This window comes from Heteronotia binoei, chromosome 2, assembly GCF_032191835.1.
Source record: "Heteronotia binoei isolate CCM8104 ecotype False Entrance Well chromosome 2, APGP_CSIRO_Hbin_v1, whole genome shotgun sequence".
Lineage (NCBI taxonomy): Eukaryota > Metazoa > Chordata > Lepidosauria > Squamata > Gekkonidae > Heteronotia > Heteronotia binoei.
Window position 1 is genome coordinate 190,838,037 of NC_083224.1, and position 20,675 is coordinate 190,858,711.

General features: G+C 50.1%; 1 protein-coding gene across 1 annotated transcript; it reads left to right on the forward strand.

Annotated features, from left to right (window-relative positions):
• Positions 1–869: 869 nt before the first annotated feature.
• Positions 870–20,576, forward strand: CALR3 (calreticulin 3). Its single transcript, XM_060233100.1, has 8 exons — positions 870–1,067; positions 2,018–2,221; positions 12,215–12,309; positions 14,825–15,034; positions 15,732–15,845; positions 15,930–16,073; positions 20,096–20,188; positions 20,418–20,576. Exons 1-8 carry the CDS (start codon positions 959–961, stop codon positions 20,574–20,576), a joined length of 1,128 nt encoding a protein of 375 aa, XP_060089083.1. The 5' UTR covers positions 870–958.
• The last annotated feature ends 99 nt before the right edge of the window (positions 20,577–20,675 follow it).

Below are 20,675 nucleotides of genomic sequence, written 5' to 3' on the forward strand. Positions count from 1 at the left end.
CTGCCGCCCCCCGCCCGCGCCGCCCTCTACTTCCGGGAGCAGTTCCTGGACGGAGGTGGGGGCCAACAGGGTCCCAACCCCCCTTCCTGTGGGGCCTGGAGGTCTCCCGGAACCCCCTCACAGGGGCCAGCTGGGCCCCTTCTCCTTCTCTGCAGAGAATGGCTGGGGGGGAGGGGTGCCGTGGACCCCCTGAGCTTCTCCCCCCAGACACACGCACGCACATACACACGAGGCTTCCTCTTCCAGATCTCCAGGAGTTGGGAACCCCAGGCAGACTACGCGGTTGGCCCTGAGGGGGCGGGCCAGAAGGTGCCCCCCACAAGTGGTCCTCCTGGTGGCTGCCTGTTGCTGCTGCAAGAGGCCACTCCTCTCTCTGCAGGCTTCGCAGGATCAGAGACCCAGCAGAGCTCCTTCTCCCTTTGGGGGTCTTTGAGGTGCTGCTGGACTCCTGCTCCAGCCAGGCTGACAGGGACACGGCCGGCCAGCCACCCATCGTGGTAGGCTCTGAGCCAGGGGAAACAGCGACTGGCTGTCGTTCAAATGCTGATTGATTAAAACATTGGATTAATCCGGGCCGTCTCTCTTGTGCGATGGATTTTCAGCCAAGACTTTGCCTCTCACACTGGTGAAGGGCAAGTACAAACGACTGCAGACAATCCTTTAAAGTACACTCCTAGCTAATTGGGGGGGGAAGGGGTCTCAGGGGTGCAGGAGCCCACCTCCACCAGTCATTAATTGCCCCACTTGGCTGCTTCATCCCTAAACAAAATAGGAGGCCAGTGGCACCTCCCAAGGCTCACAACAAAAACTGAGAATGTTGTTTCAAGCTGCTGCTGCTGCCATTTCTTTGGGCTGCCCTTACCTCTTGCTTTAGTACCCGTCTACAAAATTGTTGTGGGGGATTTAGCATTAAATGCCACAAGTTTACCTCTAGTGACATGCTTCTGTTTTCTGTTTTATGACAGCAAAATGGCAGGAGAGATGGGTGCTTTCTCAGCATAAATCCAATTATGGAAAGTTTAGGTTGACAGCCGGGAGTTTTTATGGAGATCCAGAAGCAGATAAAGGTTTGAGAATTCTATGTAAGAACAATTGTCAAAGCAGCATCAGTTCTGGTGTCTCTGTACATAGGAACATATGAAGCTGCCTTATACTGAATCAGACTCTTGGTCCAGCAAAGTCAGTATTGTCTTCTCAGACTGGCAGCGGCTCTCCAGGGTCTCAAGCTGAGGTTTTTCACACCTATTTGCCTGGACCCTTTTTTGGAGATGCCCAGGATTGAACCTGGGACCTTCTGCTTCCCAAGCAGATGCTCTACCACTGAGCCACAGCCCCATTCATGGCTCTCCAGGGTCTCAAGCTGAGATTTTTCACACCTATTTGCCTGGACCCTTTTTTGGAGATGCCAGGGATTGAACCTGGGACCTTCTGCTTCCCAAGCAGATGCTCTACCACTGAGCCACCATCCCTCCCCTTGCTGCAGGTTGATAAACAGCCACAGGCCTCTTCCAGGACTGTATTTGGGCAAACTGATGGCTTCCTCTGCCTTTGCAGTGTGATGGGACAATTTGTAAATATTAATCACAGTCTCAGTTTTTAGGCCCTCCCCTGGATCAGAGCTATGTTCATTCTTATGAATACACTTACTTATTTACATTTATTTATAGCCCACATTTCTTACTTTGAAAATCAATGCAATCAATAATGAATACAATGAATAAACGTTAGCAATAACCCTAGTACTGCAGTTGACAGCTTTGTTTCATAAATGTTTCATAACATGTTAAACCATGCAGCATATGGTATTACATAAGCAGAAAAACAGTACTTTGAATCATAGAGTTGGAAGGGACCTCCAGGGTCATCTAGTCCAACTCCCTGCACAATGCGGGAAATTCCCAATACCTCCCCCCTTACCCCCAGTGAATTGGGGTCAAGATAATGAAGGGCTTAATGGTATTGATTGATAAAATAGTTTACAATTCACATATCTGACATACCTCATTTTGTGCTGCAGGTCTGCAAACTAGTGAAAATTTAAAATTTTACGCTATTTCGTCACGGTTTAAACCATTCAGTAATAAAGGAAGGCCTCTGGTAATCCAGTATACAGTAAAGCATGAACAGAGGATAGACTGTGGTGGTGGTTATGTGAAAATATTTCCCTCTGACCTGAACCAAAAGAACATGAGTGGAGAATCGCAGTACTTTATCATGTTTGGTGAGTTGACTGCCTTAGAGCCACATCAGACGTTGCCTCTGTGGAGTAAACCAATTGTGGGAAAGTAGAGTAAACATCTAAGTGGAGGAAGTCTAAACCTGTACATTACAAGCTATCTAGTTATCAAAATGAGTGTGCAGTTTTCTGAGAGTTTCTCTAAAATCAATCCAATGGGACACCACCCTCCCCCAGAAGTGCCCGTTAGATTCTGAGTATGATTCCATGGGAATATAGTGCCAGAGAGTTTCTTGGTAGACAATGCCAATCCTGGATTAATGCTAGAAAGGAGGAATAACTTGTATTATGGATTGCCCTTGTCCTAAGACCCTGATGCACCCACCCAACCACCCACCAGGGTCTCGCCTGTGGCATCTTTATCCTTGGGGAAGACCCTGTCAGAGTTCCGAGCAGAGCAGTGCTAGTCAAATGCAATTATAATGTTCTCCTTTGGTGGGGAAAGTCATCCATGGTTGGTAGATCATGCCCCCTCTCACTCCAATACAAATACTATCTACCAAGCAGCACACAGTGAAGAGCTATACAAAGAACAAACAACTGTGTAATACAAAGTTCTATAAACAAACAATATAATCACCATAACATTACAACACTAACATAATTTGCCAAAAATCAAAAGGAACAATGAGGACCGTTTTTCTTGTGCAGTCAATATACATCTCACACCACCAGGTAAGTGTCCTTTTTCATTCCAGGAATAGCACAGGTGAGTATTCTTAAATGCCTTAAATGGAAATAGTCCAATAATTCTTTCAATGTCTTTTCCAGGTAATCTCACAGAGGATAACTTCAGCACAGGAATGTCGTAATCCTTTGCTGATTTTATCCTCTGTGGTGATTATATTGTTTATAGACCTTTGTATTACACAGTTGTTTGTTCTTTGTGTACCCCTCTCACTGCAGGCAGGGCTATGGAAATTTCTGGGACGCAGAGGGATGGTCCTTCTCGTGTGAATGGCACTGCGGCCCCAGCAAGTCATTCAAGCCAAGCTCTTATTCCCACTAAGGTGAACTTCCAACAAGTATGGAGGAGAATACTTCAAAAAAAGATCCTAAAAAGAGACACCAACATAAGGCAAAGCCCCTCTGGCCTGTGTCTCCAGGTACAGAAGAGGGGACTTTGGAATGTCTGAAGGAGCAGGCAGGAAGGGAAGGGCACACCAGCTTCCTCCCAAACGCAAGTCCCGACACAGAGGATCACCCCAGATCTTCCAGGGACTGGCAGGACTCTGCTCGGGAGATTTCAGGGCATTCCAGCTGGGTCAAGTCATGCGGTTTTGGGCCAGTAGTTCCTGATTTGCCACACCAGACCAAGACTGGCTGCTGGGGAGACCCTCCACCAAACCCGCAGGGACTGTCCGGGGGCTCCTTTGCCACTTCATATCCTGGAATGGATTCCCCATGAGTTAAAACCCCCACATACAGACAGGACCCACAGGGATTGCAGGGGCTACAAACATCCCGTGCCCTGGATGCCCACCCTTTTCTCTCAGCCGGCTACTGATTGGGTGGCACAAGCCTGGAGAGCGGAGTGGCAAGCTCCTCCGGAGGCTGAAGGCACAGCAGCCAGAAGACGGAAGTGGGCATTTCCAGGCTGCGGGACAGGAAAATAGACATTGGAGCTCATTGTCTTTGCACTCTCCTGCCTCTTCTGATGCTGGCTCCAACAAGGAAGCACAGATCCAAAGGCTCAGGGGAACAGCTTAGATTGGGCTCCAAGGAGGACTCCTCTGTTTCTTCTGCACCTTCCTTAGAAACGAACACAGAAAATGGGAAAGACGGGCAGCCTTCCAAGGAGGAGAAGTCAGATGGAGAAGTTGTCAGGTCGGTTGTTACCTCACTGACCCTGCAGTTGGGGAAAGAGGAGGGGAAGTGGTCCGGAGGGGATTCAGAAGAAAAAGATGCCTCATCAATATTATTACAACCAGAGTTTCAGAGAGAGAAGGGGACACGACAAAGCTGCCCCCATCACCATTGCTACTTATTATCACAATGGAAATTGTTGCTTCTAAAATCAGACAAGATCATAACATCAAGAGACTAAGAACTGATGGAGAAGAATTCCAATTAAAGAGCTGTGCAGATGATCTCATATTGCCAATTTCAAATCAAAAATTCAATACAATTTGTTCTGGACCATATTAAAAAATTTGGTTCCTTTTCAGGATTTAAATTTAACAAGAGGAAAACCAAAATGATTCTCAACTTTTTAACAAAACAAGAAGATAACATTAACATGGCTACTGGTTGTGATATGGCAAAGAACTCAGTTAGATACCTGGGAATTAATAAGTCCAGAGACAAAGAAATACTTTTTCATGACAGTTATGAAAAGGCTTGGGGGAAATTTTCAAGAAGCTCTGAAGAGATGGTCTAATCTAAACCTATTCTGGCTTGGGAAAATCTCTCCGATAAAAATGAACGTCTTACCCAAAATCAACTTTTTATTCCAGGTGTTACCAATCAAGATACACAGTTAGATCCTGAAAAACTGGCAGAGACAGATTAACACTTTCCTATGGAGCTGTAAGAAACCGAGGGTCAGATTCAGAAGAAGAAAAAGAATTGCAGATTTATATCCCGCCCTTCTCCCTGAATCAGAGACTCAGAGCGGCTTACAATCTCCTATGTCTTCTCCTCTCACAACAGACACCCTGTGAGGTGGGTGGGGCTGGAGAGGGCTCTCACAGCAGCTGCCCTTTCAAGGACAACCTCTGCCAGAGCTATGGCTGACCCAAGGCCATTCCAGCAGGTGTGAGTGGAGGAGTGGGGAATCAAACCTGGTTCTCCCAGATAAGAGTCCGCACACTTAACCACTACACCAAACTGGCTCTCCCCACTACACCAAACTGGCTCAGAGTCATACAAGATGGAAAAAAGAGAGGAGATTTAGCTCTCCCTAATGTTAAGCTGTTATTATCAAGCAGCTTGCCTACTTTGGATCTCAGACTGGATAAAAAACCCGAATGAAAGACTGATAGAACTAGAAGCAGCAGATATACCAGACGGTTTACATAGAACAAAGTTGGAGACCAGTAGCACCTTTAAGACCCACAAACTTTTATTCAGAATGTCAGCTTTCATATGCATATATACTTCATCAGACAAAGAAATGGTGCACAGTGAGCAGAGCTACATATAACTGGTGGGCAGTGGTTAACCCACATGCAGAATGGTACAAAGTTATAAAAAGGTCAAGGTAGCCCCCTGTGCAAGCACCAGTCGTTTCCAACTCTGGGGTGATGTTGCTTTCACAACATTTTCACGGAAGACTTTTTACATGGTGGTTTGTCATTGCCTTCCACAGTCCTCTACGCTTTCCCCCCAGCAAGCTGGGTACTCATTTGACCGACCTTGGAAGAATGGGAGGCTGAGTCGACCTGGAGCCGGCTACTTGAACCAGCTTCCGCTGGGATCGAACTCAGGTTGTGAGCAGAGGGCTCTGACTGCAGTACTGCAGCTTTACCACTCTGCGCCACGGGGCTCTTTTGCAAAGTTATAATACAATAGCAAAAAAGTGAAATTAACAAATTGAAAGGACATTTGGTCTGGATACAGGGAAAGATACAGGGGCTGGAGGCACGATACTGCCCGTCATAGCCCTGAATGTATTTGAAAAGATGTGGCTATGTGGCTCTTGCTCAGGAGGTGAAGGAGCTGGGCGCACAGGTTGTGTTCTCGTCAGTGCTTCCTGTTGAAGGCCGTGGTTTAGGACAAGAAAGAAGAATACTTCAAATAAACAACTGGCTACGTCGATGGTGTTGTCAGGAAAGATTTGGATTTCTGGACCATGGCTTACACTTTCGAGATGGTGGTCTTCTATCGGGAGACAGTTTGCACCTAACGGCAGGGGAAAGGGTGTTTGGTAACAGCCTTACTAACCTAATAAGGAGGGCTTTAAACTAAATTGTAGGGGGGAGCGAGACAATAATTCAAAGCCTCGTATGATGCCAGAAACTGGGGATAAAGACATTAAAGATTTGCAAAGAGTGGTGCATACGCTAGGTAATGTGAACTTGCAGGCTGTACGGAAACTAAACCCTCAGGATGCATAAAACGTGGATTCCGATGTCTCTACACTAATACAGAGAGTATGGGAAACAAACAGGAGGAACTGGAAGTCCTAATAAAGGAAGGAGACTATGACATAATAGGCCTTACTGAAACTTGGTGGGATGACACAACTGGAATATTAGGATTCAGGGGTACAACTTACAACTTAAAAGGGACAGGCAAATGAGAAAGGGCGGAGGCATAGCAGTATATGTGGAGGAGGTATATACTTGTGAGGGAATATGTGAATCTGAGCATGGCAGCTCAGTTGAGAGTCTCTGGGTAAAAATAAAAGAAGTAAGAAATAACAGTGATATTATTCTGGGGTCTGCTATAGACCACCAAGTCAGGCAGAGGACTTGGATGAGATACTTGTACAGCAGATTGGAAAGTTCTCCAAGAGAAAGGATACAGTGATTATGGGAGATTTCAATTACCCGGACATCTGTTGGAAGTCCAACTCTGCTAAAAATGACTTGTCTTGCTGACAACTTCCTTTTCCAGAAAGTGAAGAAGGAAACAAGGGGATCTGCTATCTTGGATTTGATTCTCACGAACAAGGAAGAATTGATTGAAGAAGTGGGAATAGTGACCTGGGCAGTAGTGACCATGTGATTTTGGAATTTACAGTCTTAGGGAAGGGGAAAGCTATACGTAGTCAGACTTATAGGTTGGACTTCCAAAAGGCAAACTTCGAAAAACTTAGAACTATGCTGGGTAAAATCCCATGGTCAGAAATACTTAGGAGGAAGGGGGTTCAGGAGGGGTGGGAGTTTCTTAAAAGCAAAATACTGAAAGCGCAATCACAGATGATTCCTATGAGAAGAAAAATTGGAAAAAGCCTAAAGAAGAAGAAGAAAATATTGGATTTATATCCCACCCTCCACTCCAAAGAGTCTCAGAGCGGCTCACAATCTTCTTTACCTTCCTCCCGCACAACAGACACCATGTGAGGTGGGTGGGGCTGAGAGGGCTTTCACAGCAGCTGCCCTTTCAAGGACAACCTCTGCCAGAGCTATGGCTGACCCAAGGCCATGCCAGCAGGTGCAAGTGGAGGAGTGGGGAATCAAACCCGGTTCTCCCAGATAAGAGTCTGCACACTTAACCACTACACCAAACTGGCTCTCTAAAGAAGCCAAAGTGGCTCCATAAACAGCCCTCTAAAGACTTGAGAAATAAAAAAGACTCCTTTAGGAATTGGAAGGAGGGCCTTATAACCAAGGATGAATACAAACAAATCACCAATGCTTGTAGATAAAAAGTTAGGAAAGCTAAAGCTCAGTATGAGCTTAGGCTGGCCAAAGATGCTAAAAACAACAAAAAAGGGTTCTTTTTTATGTTCAGAGTAAGAAAAAGAGCAAGGACATGGTAGGCCCATTGCGAGGGCAAGAAAGTGAAAATGTAACAGGTAATGAAGAGAGGGCGGAACTGCTCAATTCTTACTTTTCTTCAGTCTTCTCTTCTGAGGGAAACAGTGCTCAATGTGGCAAAAACAGAACATAGAAGGAGGGTCTGAAGTTCCAACCTAGGATCAGCATAGGGGTAGTACATAAACACCTAGTTTCTTTAAATGAAACTAAGTCCTCAGGGCCAGATGAATTGCATCCAAGGGTTCTAAAAGAGCTTGCGGATGTAATTTCTGAGCCTCTGGCTATTATTTTTGAGAATTCTTGGAGAACAGGAAAGGATTGGAAGATTGGAGGCAGGCAAATGTTGTCACCATCTTCAAGAAGGGGAAAAAAAGACAATCCAGGTAACTACCGACTCGTCAGCTTGACGTCTATACCTGGAAAAGTTTTAGAACAAATCATCAAACAGTCAGTCCTGGAACATTTAGAAAGAATGGATGTGATTACTAAGAGCCAGCATGGTTTTCTCAGGAACAAGTCATGTCAGACTAACCTGATCTCTTTTTTTGAGAAAGTGACTACCTTGCTGGATCAGGGGAATGCTGTAGACATCGTTTATCTTGATTTCAGTAAGGCTTTTGATAAAGTTTCATATACTATCCTTGTTGACAAGTTGGTAAAATGTGGTTTGGATCCTGTTACCGTTAGGTGGATCTGTAACGGGTTGACAGATCGCACCCAAAGAGTGCTTGTGAATGGTTCCTCATCCTCTTGGAGAGGAGTGACAAGTGGAGTGCCTGAAGGATCTGTCCTGGGATCTGTTTTGTTCAACATCTTTATCAATGATTTGGATGGAACAGAGGGAATGCTTATTAAATTTGCAGATGATACTAAATTGGGAGGGGTTGCAAACACAGAAGAAGACAGAAACAGGATACAGGATGACCTTGACAGGCTGGAAAACTGGGCTAAAATCAATAAAATGAATTTTAACAGGGATAAATGGAAAGTTCTGCATTTAGGTAGGAAAAAGCCAATGCATGGCTATAGGATGGGGGAGACTTGTCTTAGCAGTAGTATGTGCAAAAAGGATCTAAGGGTCTTAGTGGATCATATGCTGAACATGTGTCAACAGTGTGATGCGGTGGCTAAAAAGGCAAATGCAATTTTGGGCTGTATCTACAGAAGTATAGTTTCCAGATCACGTGATGTGATGGTATCGCTTTACTCTGCTCTGGTAAGACCTCACCTGGAGTATTGTGTTCAGTTTTGTGCACTACAATTTAAGAAGGATATAGACAAGCTGGAACGAGTCCAGAGGAGGGCGACAAAGATGTTGAGGGGTCTGGAGACCAAGTCCTATGAGGAAAGGTTGAAGGAGCTGGGGATGTTTAGCCTGGAGAGGAGGCGACTGAGAGGTGATATGATCACCATCTTCAAGTACTTGAAGGGCTGTCATATAGAGGATGGTGTGGAATTGTTTTCTGTGGCCCCGGAAGGTAGGACCAGAACCAATGGCTTGAAATTAAATCAAAAGAGTTTCCGGCTCAACATTAGGAAGAACTTCCTGACTGTTAGAACGATTCTTCAGTGGAACAGGCTTCCTCCTTGGGAGGTGGTGGGCTCTCCTTCCTTGGAGGTTTTCCTACAGAGGCTAGATGGCCATCTGACACCAATGAAGATCCTGTGAATTTAGGGGGAGGTGTTTGTGAGTTTCTTGCATTGTGCAGGGGGTTGGACTAGATGACCCTAGAGGTCCCTTCCAACTGTATGATTCTATGGATAGCATCTGCCTAGGAAAACAAAAGAGGCAGTTAACACATCAGAATTGAAGAAGGTGCTACAGGGCAATAAAAGCAATCTGTTAATTGCTGTCTGGCTCTTTAAGTCTGGGTTAAACTGAGAACTATTTTCTCAGAAGTGTTCTTGTTACTTAATTCACTTTTTAATATCTAGCATACATTATAAACGTCATTTAAGTTTGCCAGTACGAAAAAGAATGCATTGGAATATAATGGATGGGTCCAGTGCATGCAATGAGACAAACAACCAACATCTCTGTGTCTACATCAATAGAACTTCTAGATTCAGACTGTCGGATGCTTTGCTCGTGTCTCAGGGAAGGAAGTCATAACTTGGGCGAGAAGGTCACAAAATCGGCCATTGCTTTGCCAGTCAGACTGCACACACAGGAAACCGAAGAGACTCGAGGGTAGAGAATCCCTTCCAGGATCACGGCCCATTCAACCAGGTCAGCTGCTGCTTCTGTGGCCTCAGCTGTAAGTGCTCCAGTGGAAGAAGCATGTTGGGCAGCAGCTTGGTCTTCCTTCCCCACTTTTGTCAGGCATTACAAGATAGATAAACAGCAGTCAGTTTGGGCAGGCAGGTTCTTGCAACAGATTCTGGAGTAAGATCCTGTAGATTGAGCCACCCAGTTGGTGATTCAGCTTTTGTATATAACCACTGCGGATGACTTCCTCCGCCGAAGGAGAACAAAACGTTGGATAACTTGAAAGTTCCTTCTCTTCGGCGGGGCAAAGTCATCCAGTAATTTCCCACCCCAGGAGAGTTGTTGTAACTTCGTTAACTTAGTTGCCTGTTTTTTCTCTATGATGGTTACATTTGTCCATTAAAGTTGTTCTTATCTGGTTAAAAGTCATGTTTTGTATGGGAATTCATTGTTTTGGAGCTTGGCTTCTTTATGCCTAGAAGGACACTCCCTCTGGATCCCAGAAGGCATAGCCCTGCCTGGAGTGAAAGGGGGCGTGACCTAATAGCTGTGGATGACTTTACCTCGCCAAAGGTAAACCAATGTTTCATTCTCTCTTTAGGGCAGTGGCTCCCAATCTTTTTGGCACCAGGGACCAGTTTCGTGGAAGACAGTTTTCCCATGGACTGGTGTGAGGTGGGGGGGGAGGTGCTGGGGTTTTTGCTGCTCCAGATTGCCCCCACACCCTGTCCCTCCCCCCCCCCCCCCCGGATTTTAAAATGAGGAGTAGGCTGCTCACGACCTGAGTTCGATCCCGGCAGAAGCTGGGTTCAGGTAGCTGGCTCAAGGTTGACTCAGCTTTCCATCCTTCCGAGATCGTTCAGATGAGTCCCCAGCTTGCTGGGGGGGAAGCATAGATGACTGGGGAAGACAATGGCAAACCACCCCATAAAACGTCTGCTGTGAAAATGTTGTGAAAGCAAGGTCACCCCAGAGTCGAAAACGACTGGTGCTTGCACAGGGGACTACCTTTACCTTTTGCAAGAGCCCCATGGTGCAGAGTGTTAAAGCTGCAGTACTGCCGTCGGACCCCTCTGCTCATGACCTGGGTTCAATCCCAGTGGAAGCTGGGTTCAGGTAGCTGGCTCGAGGTTGACTCAGCCTTCCATCCTTCCGAGGTTGGTCAGGTGAGTCCCCAGCTTGCAGGGGGGGAAGCGTAGATGACTGGGGAAGGCAATGGCAAACCACCCCGTAAAAAGTCTGCCGTGAAAATGTTGTGAAAGCAACGTCACCCCAGAGTCGAAAACGACTGGTGCTTGCACAGGGGAAGACCTTGACCTTTTGTAGGCGAAGGTTGCTGCCACGCTGCCCCTTCCGCCTGCCCAGGACCTGGGCGGATGAAAGAGGTGGTGCTTTGGAGCAAAGCCGCACCGCCTCTTTCATCTACCTGGGTCCCGGGTGGACAAAAGGGGTGACAGGGCTGTGCTGCCTCTTTGGTAAAAGGGGTGGGGGGCTGCTCTACCTCACTCTGCGGCCTAGTTGCTAACAAGGCACGGACCGGGGGTTGGAGACCCCTGCTTTAGGGTACTTTGGGCCTATTAGGTGCGGTTGTCACTACTAAAGTGCCAGGCTCAGCGCTCTGGTGTGTCTGTCATAGGCTGCGGTGATTCCGTGCTTATACCTTATACTGAATCAGACCCTCGGTCCATCAAAGTCAGTATTGTCTGCTCAGACTGGCAGCCGCTCCCCAGGGTCTCAAGCTGAGGTTTTTCACACCTCTTTGCCTGGACCCTTTTTTGGAGATGCCGGGGATTGAACCTGGGACTTGTTTGAGTTATTGATCTCCTGGCTGGGATGTATGCAGTGATTGTGATTGGCGACTAGGGGCAGGTTACAAGGCTATGGGTTTAGCATCTGAGTGGGGGGAGATGGGGCACCGTGAAAATGTTGTGAAAGCAAGGTCACCCCAGAGTCGAAAACGACTGGTGCTTGCACAGGGGAAGACCTTTACCTTTTGCAAGAGCCCCACGGCTCTCCTGGGCCTCTGCGGATTATACCAGGGTTTGCTGTAGGTTAACCAGCATTGGGAGGGCAGCCTGGGGCAGGAAAGGCATCAACAGCTGACTCATAGCATGTCGCAGTCTCCCCCACTTCTCTGCCTGTGTAGCACTGATGCTGGGTAGGCCTAGCCGGCTGCCAGTTTGTGTCCAGCGTAAACCTTGAGCTACAGCAGTGTAGCATGTAGTCCTTGAGACTCACAGCCCTTGAGACTTCGAAGGGGGGGGGGGCGGGAGGAGTGTGGCAGGGAGCCTACCAAAATCTGAAAATGGTGCAGGGGAAGTAAACTGTGTTCTCCTTCCTCAGGACCTGATATTTGTGGATCTGATACAAAGAAAGTCCATGTCATTTTAAATTACAAGAGCAAACTTTATCCCAATAAGAAACAAATCCGATGCAAAGTAAGTGGCACAAATGTTTTAAAATGAACATATATATATGAACATATGAAGCTGCCTTATACTGAATCAGACCCTCGGTCCATCAAAGTCAGTATTGTCTGCTCAGACTGGCAGCCGCTCTCCAGGGTCTCAAGCTGAGGTTTTTCACACCTCTTTGCCTGGACCCTTTTTTGGAGATGCCGGGGATTGAACCTGGGACTTTCTGCTTACCAAGCAGATGCTTTACCACTGAGCCACCGTCCCTCCCAAAATACTATGGAACTCTGTTTTCCAAAGTCTCCCAGTGCTTGAAGTCTTGTGTGGGTGGCGGCTGCCTCACCTGGCACTTCCCTGAGGGCCAGTGAAGATGGCTTCCACAGCACAGGTTGCTTTGCTGCTTGAATTGAAATGGGTGGTTCTTTGCTTCCTACTGCTTTAGCTTTTGGACAATAATCTTCCTTTTGGCCACTAGATCTAATGTTCTAATAGCCACCAATGGCCCCCATTTGCAGATAGCTAAATCCTCAGATCAGGGGCACATGAAGGCTAAACTTTCCAGGTTTGCAGAAAAATCTGTCAATGAGAAAAATGGGGGAGGGTTTAGCAGCACAGTCCCAAGGGGTGGCGGTGAAAGTCCTCTGGAAGCAGACGAACTCCTACGTTGGCGTAAACGCCAGTTATGCCAGTCTGAGTCCCGTTACGCCAGTGCAGATGGGAGTTACGTGCGTGCAGGGGTGCTTCAGAGGCTGGCCTCCTGTGCCCCTGTGGAGAGAAGCCCAAGGCTCCGTGGATAAACGGCCTGAAAAATAGCTCTTTGCAAAAAAACCCCTTATATATTTCATCAATAAAGTCAAGGAATCAAGTCCAATTTTATTTGTATACGGCACCAAGCCTTCAGTAAAAGTGTGGACTGCATGGTAAACACATGCAGTTCATCCACTGAAATAAATCCTTTCCCTGGCCTGCACAGAAAATCCCACAGCGGCATACTAATCATTAGCCCGTAGTACGAAGTGCGACAGGATTTACCTGTCTAACTTCCTGTTTCACTCAAGCTTTTTCCAGCAACAGCTTTCATCATCCAAAAACAACTCATCCGTCTCACATGGCTTCACTCTCAAACTTCAGTGCAAATGAGGCGTATTTCAGGAGCCCTGGGGGATGCTGGGAGCTCCTTGGGCTGCTGCTGCCACCACAGGACTCCCCCACAGGCTCAGCAATGGGGGGGGAGATGGGATCCCCCTCCCCACAAGTTTTGCGGGGCCCCATTTGCTCCTATTTATTCTTGAACACAGAAAGATAGTCTGCTCCTGGTCTGCCTGTGGTTTCTTTTTGCAGTGGATGTGTCGTAAGCAGTGTGTGTATGTGTGAGGGAAGGAAGAAGAAGAAGATATTGGATTTGTATCCCGCCCTCCACTCCGAAGAGTCTCAGAGCGGCTCACAATCTCCTTTCCCTTCCTCCCCCACAACAAACACCCTGTGAGGTGGGTGGGGCTGGAGAGGGCTCTCCCAGCAGCTGCCCTTTCAAGGACAACCTCTGCCAGGGCTATGGCTGACCCAAGGCCATTTCAGCAGGTGCAAGTGGAGGAGTGGGGAATCAAACCCGGTTCTCCCAGATAAGAGTCCGCACACTTAACCACTACACCAAACTGGCTCTTGATAGGTGGCAAACACAGCTTTATGGTTGGTTGTTTGAACTGCAGCCCACTTCACGAATGACCATGTACTGTTGCCATGCAGAGTATCTACCCCAAGAGCAGTGCCCCCTTCCTAAGAGGGGGGGAGCAGAAAGTCAGCCAGGTAGGCACTACGCCAGCCAGTCCCAAAGCAGTGCTGCTGCTTGCTGGAGACAGTATCCCTGAGTGGTGCCGCAGCAGCTGTCCCTTGATGTGGCTTTGCTGCAGCTCAGCTCCATGGGCCTGGCGATGTGCCCCCCATGCTAGCACAGGCGGAGGCATTCCCAGGGGCAGGGCAGTGCTTAGGCAGCTCTCTAAGGCACCTCAGTGGCGTGATTTCCACTGCCACCAAAGCCCACGACATAGCCCATTGTGCTGGGAGGAGGCATCCCCCACCCATGTAGGTGCCTCGTCCCTGAAGCCTGGAGGACGACAAGAGGACAAGGAGCAGCTCATTGGGCCCAACTCCGCCCTGCAAGGCACAGTCCACACTGGCCCTTCCCACTGGGCATATCTCTCCCAGGGCTGCTGCCCGGTAATTGGCTGCAGTGGCACGTCCTTGTGACGTCATGTGAGTGTGCTGGTGCAGTTGCTGGCTGTTGCCCCCCTCGCCTGCCCCAGGGAAGCTTTTGCCTGGCCTCTGTGCTACCCCCTTAGGGAGCAGACCAGCGATGCGGCTGTTACGCCAGAAGTCAGGCGCTGCCACCACAGCACCACTCAGCACTGGGCTGCCCAGCGATAAGACTTGAAGGTGCTCCAAGAATGTTCTGACCTGGCTGCAGCAGACCAGCTCCGGCATCTGCTTGGTCAGCGTTGCTGATAGCAGCTAACGGCCTTTTTCTTTCCGTTCTTTGGTTCAGGTGGATGGGTTTACTCATTTATATACACTGATTTTAAGACCAGACCACACATATGAAGTGAGAATTGATAATGAAATAGTTGCCTCAGGCATTTTGGAAGATGACTGGGACTTCTTACCTCCACGGAGAATAAATGACCCAACAGTGAAGAAACCAGAGGACTGGAATGAGGAAGCTGAAATGGATGATCCAGATGACAGCAAGCCGGAGGTAAACGCCTGCACGTGTCACTGGATGAGCAAGAGTCACCTTAGCTCAGGTCCCAGCTGTGGAAACGCCAGGCAGTTGGGAAACAATTAAATGCCTCTTCTCAGGAAGGTACTCCGGTTGAAGGGGAGGGGGATCCCAAGCCAACCTGCCTCTCTGCGGCCTGCCTGAGAAGAGACAGAGAGTGAAATCAGACTGAGAGGGGGACACCACGTTGCAAGGACAGGCTTTGGGCTAAGCATGCAGAGATCCTCTGGATGGGATGGGGGGGGGGAAGCACCTTCAGTTTCTTACCTATTACCATTTCTCTTGGGGGTGGGGGTTGAAGCAGAAAACAGGAGGTGCCCCTTTGGACAGTTTCCGACTGGTCCTCCTTACTGGCGGATTTCCCCCTGATCGTGATGTGAGCCGCGGGTGGTGGGATTCTGGAAGAGAGCTGCTTTCTGTTTTCTGCTCTGCAGCAGCTTTCAGAAACCAGTAATTACCCACATCATCATCATTATTGAATCACTTCATCCTAGCCAATGCGGGACTCTAGGCGATGTACATTGTAAAAGTGGTTTATAGGTTCTCTCCTCTGGGACTGCAAGAGCCTGTGGTGAGAGACAGCTGACCTCTTTCTCCTCCGTGAGAACAGCCAGTCAGTGGACTTTAGTGCAAGACTTAACACCTTCTTTCTCCTCCCCCTCCCTCCCCCCAGGATTGGGACGTTGCTGAGTACATTGTGGACAACAGTGCTGAGAAACCGGAAGACTGGGATGATGTTAGACAGGGTGTCTGGCAACCCCCCCTTCTCAAGAATCCACTCTACAGGGTAAAACGCTCTTGGGTGACTCTGGAGAGCTTGGTAGGCATTGGGGCCACCAGTGTTCAGACCCTGTGGTGTGGTTTGTTCCAGGGGGAGTGGCAGCCCAGGAAGATCCCAAACCCAAACTACATGGGGGTTTGGCCCCATCCGCAAATTGAGAATCCAGCATACGTGCCTGACGAGAGCATTTCCGTCTATGAGAACATCAGTGTTATTGGCCTTGATCTTTGGCAGGTCTGTTGTGCTTCTCTGCTTCTTTTTAAAGTCTGGACGTACAAAAGGAGGGGGCCAGCAAGGCTTGTAGGTGGGCATCTCTGGTTCTGCCCCCTTCTCATTTTCCCCTCTCTCCCACCCCTGGGAGTCCCACGGCCTCTCTCCTTTTCCATCTCACCCCCCAGCTCACGCATCTATCTGCTGCCTGATCTTCAGCTTCCCCCCCCCACCCCAAGGCAGGCTTCACTTCAAAGCTGAGAAGGGAGGGGGGAAATGATGCGGTGGAGATTTTGCACACTGGACTCCTAACTGGTGAGGCCTCAATGGAGAAGGACCCCCCCCCCTTTTGCTTTGACAATGAATTGACCAGCACCAGCATGCCTTGTCCATGAACCAACAACACAAACCTCCACAAAGAACACGGAGGGTCACTGGACATTCATTGCAGGCTCAATGCCTTGACCCTCAAGCTCCCAAACCATGAACCAACATTTATAACTCGAACGGAGGTTCACACTTATCCCTAATCCAGATCTGTTTCCATTGAGGTTCTGACCTGTGTTGGGGACACAAAGGGCCTTGGTCAGTCTGAAGAAGAAGAAGAAGATGATGATGATATTGGATTTATATCCCGCCCTCCACTCGGAAGAGTCTCAGAGCGGCTCACAATCTTCTTTCCCTTCCTCCCTCACAACAGACACCCTGTGAGGTGGGTGGGGCTGGAGAAGGCTCTCACAGCAGCTGCCCTTTCAAGGACAACCTCTGCCAGAGCTATGGCTGACCCAAGGCCATTCCAGCAGGTGCAAGTGGAGGAGTGGGGAATCAAACCACACCACACCAAACTGGCTCTCCAGTCTGATTCTTGCAGTTTACCAAGATACCTCTGAGGCACCCCTGTTGATTCTCCTTCAGTCCTGTTGAGCAGGGTCTCCTGTTGGGCAAACTGGAGGTGAGCGGAACAGGACCCTCCTTTGGCCGTTCTGCTTTTCCTTGACTGATGGATCCCAGCAGGCAGGTGGCGCCAGCCGGGGACTGCTGCTGGGCCCTGGAATGCCTACTAGGCCCTGTAGGGCCCTGCCGGCAGCAGTCCATCTTGTCCCCCATGCTGGGAGGGTCACCAGGGCCGCTGGAGGCAGATGACGCCCCCTCCGTGGTTCTCTTGACAGGAGGGTCTGTGGGAGTCCTGAACAGGGCCCTGGACGGTGGGGAGGGACGCCCTTTGGGGAGGGACGGTGGCTCAGTGGTAGAGCATCTGCTTGGGAAGCAGAAGGTCCCAGGTTCAATCCCCGGCATCTCCAAAAAAGGGTCCAGGCAAATAGGTGTGAAAAACCTCCGCTTGAGACCCTGGAGAGCCGCTGCCAGTCTGAGAAGACAATACTGACTTTGATGGACCAAGGGTCTGGTTCAGTATAAGGCAGCTTCATAGGTTCATATGGACAAGGCAATGGGGATGGGGCTGAGGTACTGCTGGTCAATGACTGGATTGCTTGAGGACTGAGAGGGTCTTCCCCATGAGAAGCGAGCAGGTTCATAGCTTGGGGTGCTGCCACGGCACATAGTGCTCATGAGAGCGCTGCAGGCCCATAGCCGGCAGTGAGGGCGGCACCCCCTATCAAACTTGCAGCACTCCCAACAGCTGGGTCCCTGCGGCTTCTGTGGTGCACCCCACCACAACCCCCCCAAGCCCACCCCAGCAACCCGGGGGACACAATGCTGCTGCCTCCGCTGCAGGTGAGTGGTCTCCGGGGCCCCTCTCCCCCTCCTCCCCCAGGCGCCCCCTCGTGCTCGGTTTCCTTGCACAGCTGTCCCCAGCCCCCCACGTTCTTGAGGGGAAGAGAGAGTGTGTATGTGTCGGGCCCCAAACGGATAAGAAAGGAAAGCAGCAAGGCAGGGGTGCTGAACTCAGTTGCTGCAAGGGCCAGATGTGACATAAATGGGACTTTGTTGGGCCAGGCCGTGTGTGCCACAGAATGTCATGCCAGGCACCAGAGAGAAACTCCACGTTTCCCAACCTGGGGCTGGCAACCCCATACAGGCTGAGAACAAATCCCTTCGCACCTCTGCTTGCAAACAAAGGAAACTGCCTTCAGGAGCTTCCAGAAACGATTGCAGCTAAAGAAACACCCGGGGTGGGGGCAGCAGGGTCTCCTCTGATCACACTGATCCAGGGGCAGAGACCACTGAAGCTGACCAGAGGCACCTCCAATGGCGCTAAGCCTCTGTTGGTAAACAAAGGAAGCCACCTCCAGAACAGAGAGGAAGGAAGGGCTCAGAGCCAAGTGAAAAAGCCCAGCAGGGTCACGGGGAGCCTCCCCTCCACCCACAGAGCCTTTGCAGGTAAAAGCACACAAGGCAGCCTCCAGTCCGGGCGGAAGGAACAAACGGGCAGTGTCTTTAATGGGGAGGGGGAAGCTCCACCCGTGGGCCGGATTAAGGCCATGAGTGGGCCGCTTGTGGCCCACGGACCATGTGTTTGACATCCTAGCGGTGTCTGTGAATAGGAAGAAGAAAGGGGGAGAAAGATTCCAGGAGATGAGAAGGGAAAGGAACCAAAGCAGGCTTGGGAGCAGCCATGGTGAAGCAGGGATTACAAGACTAATAAAGTGAGGTGCAAATGTGTAGTTTCATTTAATTTACTTTCATTTAACTTAATTGGTGCCCCCCCCACCCCCGGGGGAAAAAAAATCCTGGTTATGGGGCTGGAGGAATGACTGATCCTCAGAACATTCATACTCCCATCACATCCAGCTAAATTACTGTAACATGCCGTGTGCAAGGCTGTCTTTGAAACTGGCCCAGAAACTTCAGCTGGTCCAAAACGTGGCAGCCAGGTTACCTACCGTCTGGTATGAGATGAAGCAGCAGCCTTGGTTTTTAATAATAGCAATAATAATAATTTTTAATTTATATCCCGCCCTCCCCGCCGAAGCAGGCTCAGGGCGGCTTTTTGGTTCCATAAGAGGTGGGTTCCCCACCCCCATCCTAAAGAGTCTCTGAGCAGCTTCCCATCTCCCTCCCTTCCTCTCCCACAACAATTGTGAGGAAGGTGGAGCTGAGAGTGTCCTGAGAGAACTGGGACTGGGCTGTGGTCACCCAGCAAGCTGTGCGCTCTGGGCCCCCACCACCGGCAGGGGAGAGGCAGCAGGTGGCAGCCAGAGGGGGGAGGTTGCACCTTGCCCGTGGAATGCCCTTGGGACTCATCTGACCACCTCCTTCCCCTTCTTTCAGTTGCAAGTCAAAACAGTTCCTCCCCCCCCCCCCCCCGGGTTTTTTTTTTGTCCAGGGATTGATCTTGGACAGCTGTTTTACCATCTGCTTCTGGCCTGAGCAACTGGCCCCGTGGCGCAGAGTGGTAAAGCTGCAGTACTGCAGTCGGAGCCCTCTGCTCACGACCTGAGTTCGATCCCATCGGAAGCTGGTGCAGGTAGCCGGCTCCAGGTTGACTCAGCCTTCCATCCTTCCAAGGTCGGTCGAATGAGTCCCCAGCTTGCTGGGGGGAAAGTGTAGAGGACTGGGGAAGGCAATGGCAAACCACCCCGTAAAAAGTCTGCCGTGAAACTGTTGTGAAAGCAACGTCACCCCAGAGCTGAAAACGATTGGTGCTTGCACAGGGGACTGACTACCTTTATCTTTTGCAAGAGCCCCGTGGCGCAGAGTGGTAAAGCTGCAGTACTGCAGTCAGAGCCCTCTGCTCACGACCTGAGTTCAATCCCAGCGGAAGCTGGTTCAGGTAGCCGACTCAAGGTTGACTCAGCCTTCCATCCTTCTGAGGTCAGTAAAAGGAGTCCCCCAGCTTGCTGAGGGGAAAGTGTAAAAGACTGAGGAAGGCAATGGCCAAACACCCTGTAAAAAGTCGGCCATGAAAATGTTGTGAATGCAACATCACCCCAGAGTCGGAAACGACTGGTGCTTGCACAGGGGACCTTTCCTTTCCCTTCCCTCTGGCCTGAGCACCGCTGTAGGAGACTCAGGTAAGGCCTACAGAAAGAAATGCAAGCTGGTGAGGTTGGTCTGCAAAGACGGAATGTTGTCCTTAACTGCAGGTGAGATCCGGGACAATCTTTGATAATTTCCTGATCACAGACGAGGAAGCCTATGCAGAAGAATTTGGTGATGAAACCTGGGGCGAGACGAAGGTAATGGCCTGGATGTACCGTGGGAGTGTTCAGCAGAGGGCCACTCTGGGCATGTCCCACCCCACCCCACCCCCGCAGGAGGGGTTTCAGGCAGGCAGTTGTGGGCTCCCCCACTCCCTCTGGCCTGGGCCCGCTCTAAGCCTCGTGGCTGTTTGCCCTCTTGCCATGCCCAGGGGCACCGTGCCCTGGGAGAGCTCTCCTCTGCCCTCTTGTGCTTCCCTCCTCGCAGTTCCCTGAGCGGCAGATGCAGGCGAGGCAGCTGGCGGAGGAGGAGGCGGCGGCGAAGAAGAAGAAGGGCGGAGGCCCGCAGGCGAAGAAGAAGAAGCCTTCGCAGCGGGGGCGGCGGGAGGAGCCCGGGAGGCTCCCGGGCGAGAAGGCGGAGCTGTGAGGGGGCGGGGTTCCGCGGCACAGAAGCGGCTCCGTCAGGGAGGGGGAGGAGCTGCTGCTGCCGCCGGCCCCGCCCCCTCCCCTCCCCTTCCGTGTCGGG